The 6,607-nt window shown below is 40.8% G+C and overlaps 1 protein-coding gene across 1 annotated transcript in view; it reads left to right on the top strand.

Annotated features, from left to right (window-relative positions):
* LOC118404426 (glutamate-gated chloride channel alpha-like) overlaps positions 1-6,607 on the top strand; it is an 18,975-nt gene that overhangs the window by 4,829 nt on the left and 7,539 nt on the right. Inside the window, exons 2-3 of the mRNA XM_035803498.1 lie at positions 357-509; positions 982-1,196. Of these exons, the coding sequence (XP_035659391.1) occupies positions 357-509; positions 982-1,196 (368 nt within the window). The remainder of the gene's footprint in view (positions 1-356; positions 510-981; positions 1,197-6,607) is intronic.

The raw sequence follows: 6,607 nt of genomic DNA, 5'->3' as shown, positions 1-6,607 counted from the left end.
TGCTAAAGTTGTCCGTACGTCTGAGCAGATGCTTGCGGGTGGTGCCCATCTCCATTTCTGTAGCCCTGGGCCCACACATGTGCAAGCAACTACAGCAGGGGGCTAGTCCACTGGTATTGATGTGTGTTTAACTCCCATACTCTTTCTCATTAGTGCTGAGTGCTAAGCAGAGAAAGCAGTATGTACCATTTTTTTGAGTCGTTGGTACTAGTATGACTTGTGAGTTGGGGATCGAACTCACAACCTACCAAATTCAAGGCGAACACTACACCCACTCGGCCATTGCACCGATTATATCAACAGCTTAATATGTATTAAACTAGAACACTACTACTAAACTAAATATTTTCTTGCAGCCTGTCATCAGCTGACCGGCCAGTGCGCCTTCAGCGCCGACCACTGTACCCGCATGCGGGGCTGTAGTCATGGTAACGAGTGTGCCGTGTGCAGAGCCTACTTCGGCAGCTGCCAGTACAGCAGTAACGTGTGCAAAAACTCCAACACATCAGGTCAGCTGATCATTTAATATTCTGAAGATATTCTCAATCAAACTTTGTTTTCCGAAAGTGGGGTACTGCCTTTTACCTCGAAAATGTCAAACACATCAGGCAAACTTCTCTTTCTTTCTTTCTTTGTTTGTTTCCTAAATAAGGCAATCCGAACTCAGTAACTGTAAATCAATTAAGAAAACAAGGAAAAATTTGCACAATCATCATAAATTTGTGGAAATACTTCATGAAACACCAACATGTGCGAACAGTGAAACACATCAGGCCAACTGCTTTCTTTTTCTGAAAATATGAGAAAAATACCTTCTACCTAAAAAAAGGTACATAGCACAGTCAACGCAATATTGCCACCAAGAAGACGCATGGTGACAGCAAAACCAACAACAATAAAAGAATGTTTCGTTGATTATCATAACTTACAGTTAATGTACGCTCAGTTAATACAAATCAAAATGTGTCTACCCCTCATCAGGTCTGACCGAGATCGCCACCCTGGCCGTCCGGCTGCAGTTCTCCCGCCGTCTGCATCGTCACGTGTTCATGACCTTCCTGCCCACTACGTCAGTCGTGATGACGTCATGGCTCTGCTTCTGGCTCCACCCCAAGGAGGTCAATGCGAGGGTCCAACTGGGGGTTAGCACGCTCCTGTCTCTGGTCATCAAGAGCAGCAAGGACAGAAACCCCCAGGTGAGCCTCTATAATATCTATATACAAGACCTCCATCAACTAAGAAATGTTTGTTCAAGTTTTCGCTGAACTAGGTGATCACTTAAAGGTTTTGTCTTGTTCTATAATTCTAGTCTCCAGACCAACTTAAAAACAGTGAAATTGGCCAAAAATGATTTGCCAGAAGGCTGCGTTAATGCAAGACTGCTCTGGCAAATCATTTTGAGTATCATAGCACGTATTATGGTTTCAAAATGCTAAAGATTTTTCAGCATGTTGCAACCTCTCCAGTTTTTATAATGATTTAGCACCGTAAATAGCCTGGTAGAGGCTATCATAACGTGTCGTTTATCTTCCCCCCAACCCCCCCCCCCCCCCAGAAGAACCTGGTGCGAGCCTATGACGTGTGGATGGATGGCTGTCTTGTTACAGTGATGCTCGCCTTGCTGGAGACGGTTGTTGTCAACTACATCTCCACAGGAGGAAAGGTTTGCATTCAGTTTTTATCTTAATTTCTCTTCCATGTTATGTTACAATTCTAAGACCTTATATTCGTGCACACAATAAAACGCTTACCAACCGAGTTTATGATCAGTCATCTGATCTTAATCAAGTTGAAATGACCTAATGTCTATGCCACACATCTGGAACGAAAGTGTGACGTCAGCAAAGGGTCAAAGGTGCTTGGCAGTCAGTATAAGGTCTTGAATTGTTACATAATATTGACTACCATCACAGATTAACTTGCTCTTCCACATTTAAGTTGATATTGGTGCTTATTTTTCCACTGACTATAGACTCTTTGACTGAAACCTCATGCAAGCTAATATTTACTTATATAAGTTATTGAAATTTCTTCAAAACGTTTCAGTCATACAAAGAAAAAATCGTCAGAGTCTTTGGTCTCCCTCAGATATTCTTATGTCAATATGTCTACTCACTTCTGAAACAATATTCTTGTAAAAATCGGCCAAAATTCGTACTGCTGGTGTTTTTCTTTGTATTTATTTGTCAAAAATTGTATTAATGTAGAGATGGGCTTTAATCCTAATTCTCTTTTCTTTCTCAGCTGCCGTGCTTGTTCAAGACCAGGGTGGAACCGCTGCGCAGACCGTCCATAGCCTGGGTTGAAGAGGAGGAGAACAATCTACACTCAGCAGAGAGAACAGCAGCCAGGGTGGACTTCTTTGCTAGGATAGTCTTTCCTGTCATGTTTGTGGCGTTTCTGATCGGTTTCTTTACTTATTATGCTTGAGTTCCTTTTTTGTCGATGCAAAATCGTAGAGCAAAATTGCAATGCAATATAGCAAAATTGTTTGACTGTTGCTTGATTAAACGCACCACTCACGTAGTGGTTGCTACGCAGAGGCACACAGTTTTCCCTAAAACAACGAATTGTTACCCGTATTAAGTTTTCAAGATGTACAGACAAGTATTAATGTTCACCATTTGCACTTTTGTTTGACAATGTATGCATGAAAAAAAGAAAGATGTAGAATGTACTTTTTAATAGAATGATATTGTAAGATAAATTGTACAAAATGTTAGATAGGTTTGAAATGGATACATATATTTGGAGGACATGTATAGTTTCCAGGGATGTGTGAGTCAGTTTCCATCCTGGAAATGAATTTTTTCGTGCAGTGACTATGTAACATCAGGAAGAAAAAGACAGTAGAAATAAGTGTTGGTATGTTTTCCTTTTCACAGACTGAAACAGAATGAACATGTATGTATTATAAAAGACTTTAAGAATTTAACATGTTTTTAAGATGCAAAACATGATGGCACCTGCATGTATCAGGGTAAAGTATTAGTTGTTAATATTGATATTGCTGCGCAGCTATATGTGGGTATTGACTGTTGAAGTAACACCAACAATTTCAAGTTCACTGCTTTTGTGGCATTTGTGAATTTTGAAATGAATATCAAATATGGAAAGCACCCAATAGATGTCTCTTTTATTGAGGATTTGTAGTTTGTACGTGCGTGTGTGTCTGTCTGTGCGTGTGTGTGTGTGTTTATTAGTGGTTGTGGGGTTGGGGTACTATCTTTAGAGAAAACGTATTGAATTTTTTTTTCTTTACAATGTAATTTTGTCCAAAATAATATTAAGTATATCATATACAAAATGTATCAAATATACTTTCCAAGTCATTTTCAGTATCCCTTCAAAATTATATCAAGACGAGTATACTTTCTTCTTCATGTATATCGCATTATTATTTCTTATACACATACTGTTTTTATAATCTATATATACATTCTCAAAACAACAAGACATCATACCATCTCACAAATGATGGCCATGAGATATAATTTGCCACGGAGTATTAACTCGCCATTGTTAGCTTGGCATGCAACAGTTGGTAACCACACTGGGCATTATTAATTTTTCAAATTTCATTACTCAATATGACCATTCATATCCCTGTACACTTATTACGCTCGTTGGAGGTGTGTTTATAGGATTTAGACGGGCGTTACTTTAATATTAGCCTTCATCAGGCCTTCCTACGGGGGTTCGGAGGGCGTAGAATTCGGCAAAAAATCGGGGAAATTGGCCGGGGGAGTTAGACTACGCTAAGGTTCATGTTCCGCCTCCTGTGCGACCGGCCAACTCCTCTGGTATAAAAACTCCCCTGGCAAGTTATTCTCTCTATAACAGCCAGCGTAGTCAGTCTGGTAGAGACTATTCGTTACTTAAACCAGAGGATGTCGGTCTAATTTCCCTCGGGACCCTCAGGGCTCACATCGCACAAAGACGTTTCGGTGCTGTTCTGTTCTTTTCAGGTATTTTCGGCGACGACATCTGCGTCGGCCGAACGTTAACATACATGCAAGAACATGGCCAGGTTGGGTCTAGGCTTGGCTGTTGCCTTGTCGTTTGCAGTTTTCATAGTCGGCTCTTCTGCGTCATCCTCCGGTAAGAAATGTTTTCTGTACTTTATTTAACGTGTCTGGGGTTGTTTCATTATTGTGCGTGTGTTTGTAACTTTTGTTAACATGCTTTAGACAGTACAAGACTTTTTTTGTATAAATTATTTCACCCGCCATTTTATTTTAAGAATTTTCCTGTCTAGTAGTTTAGAAAGAATTCAACATTCATGCTTATATCTTTCTTTTGCCTTGTTATAGGCTGACAGTGTACTTAATTGATGTAGCATTATTTTTAGCTCACTTACCTAAACTATATATATTTTATGTATTGTCTTCAGCGTACCGAAGTATACAAGCCTTCGTGTCTGGCCAGTCGGGTGTTAAAAATACATTAAACATCATAACTGATAATAGCATAACTGATGCAATACTTGATGTAATTTTAGGAAAAGATGGTTTCCATCAGTCAATAACTGAGAATACCCTTACTTGATTGTAATGTACCAGTGCGGTTTTCCATGCAAGATAGTGTTACGCAATCTTCTAAGCGATGTTAATTGCTCCAAATATTGCCTAACATGTTATATGTGCACTGCATGTTCGGCCAAGAATAGCTGATCCGCCCAGGGATGAATGTCAATATCCTTATTTTTTATGATCTCAGACATGGTTTTGCACAGTGTCGATCCGTTTGTTCTTTCGGTTAAAGACTTTTTGATGCCTCACACATGGGTTAATCGGATATTTTTTTATAAGAAGTATGATGCTGACTTTTCTGTGCCGTTTTCTTCACTCTACAGAGTGCCCAAAGTCAGACTACGTCCCTTTTAACGGAATTTGTTACAAGCACTTTGCTGAGTCGAAGACGTACGATGATGCCAAAAAGACGTGTGCGACAGACGGGGGAATGTTGGCCATGCCGAAAGACAACGAGACCAACGCCTTTATTGTCGGACTGGGAAGCGGAACCCGCTGGATCGGCCTGACTGACATCGACACTGAAGGCAAGTGGGTGTTTGAGGACGGACAAACCCTGGAGTCAACCGGCTTTGCTAACTGGAAACCCGGTGAACCGAATAATAGTCACGAGGGCACTCAGGAACATTGTGCCGCCATCTCTGAGACTGAGTCCAAGTGGAATGATGTGTCATGCTACTGGCCATGGCCACAGTTCATCTGTCAGATAGGCCAAGGTAAGTGTTCTATGACCAATATTATTATCATAACCAATAAGAACATTGCAACAATATATTTCCTGGTTGAATTCAGCTTTAATCATATGTTATCTTCAGTTTTCTTACGGCGCCTTGGCCGGTGGGATATACAAAAACATGGCGAGGTTATATATAGGACTGTTGTCTTAATTTGTTGTTTGCTATTTTTCTAGTCGACTCCTCTGAGCCACCGCCCGGTAAGAAACGTTTCTTTGTACTTTATAAATGTATCTGGGTTTATTTGATTTTTGTGTGCAACATTTGTTAATATGTTTCAGAGAGTGGGAATTACCTTTTAATAATTTCACCCACCATTTTGTTTTAAGAATTTCCCAGTTAGTAGTTTGGAACTAATTCAACAGTGTTTAATAAACAATGTTGATTTGATATAGTATTACCTTTTTTTGGCTTGTTATACGCTGTACTTAATTGATTGTAACATTATGTACCTACCACGTACCTAAACTATTAATAATTGGTTAATATTGTCTTCAGCGTAACGAAGTATACAAGCCTTCGTGTTTGCCCTGAGTCAGGTGTTTAAAACGCATACCTTTCTTGATACGAAATATTGACAGAGAAATGATGACATACGTTATACTTCTCCAGGTGTGTGGCTGGTACGGGATCCGTCATGGGTTGTGGGCTCCGCCGGCATACCGTGGGTATTGAACGGAGTGATGTATGATGCCGCAAAAGCCTTGGATGGAGACACTGGGACCTTCTGGAACCCCAGGGACACGGGCTACAACTACAACAACTGGTACATTGTACTGGACCTCACAGCGCCACATACTATCACTCGTGTCGCTGTTAACAACTATGGAGACACCGAACATAACACTGCAGTCTTCACGCTGCAAAAGTCGCAGGTTGGGAGTCCGTACTGCTGGGAGGACGTCGTGACCGTTACTAACGTGCAGGGAGGGACGGACCAGCGGCAGGAGTTCGGCGGGTTTGAGGGGACAGCGCGGTACTTGAGGTTCATTATCACTCGGACCCACTCGGGCTATCAGCCATGGCTCAGAGAGCTGGACCTCTACGGAGGTAAAGGAAAAATCGTCTTTATTGAAAAGGTTTAAACTTTGTTCCAACACAAAGAAGGGACTCACCATAAATTTCGTTTTCGGTGTAGGAACAAAGTTTAAACCTTTTCAATATGGAATTTACCAACACAGGCTTTCATTCGGAAAAATCGTCTTGTTTTATAAGCTATAGAAACATGGATACAAGGAAGGTTCAAAGTAAATGGTTGCTAAAGGGTAACATTTATTTGAATTACGTAGTGCGACCGTTAAGTAGGTCGCACAGCGGTAGCCAAAGGAGAACCCAGTTCAC

This window comes from Branchiostoma floridae, chromosome 17 (genome assembly GCF_000003815.2).
Source record: "Branchiostoma floridae strain S238N-H82 chromosome 17, Bfl_VNyyK, whole genome shotgun sequence".
Lineage (NCBI taxonomy): Eukaryota > Metazoa > Chordata > Leptocardii > Amphioxiformes > Branchiostomatidae > Branchiostoma > Branchiostoma floridae.
This window is presented reverse-complemented; position numbering and strand designations above follow the sequence as displayed.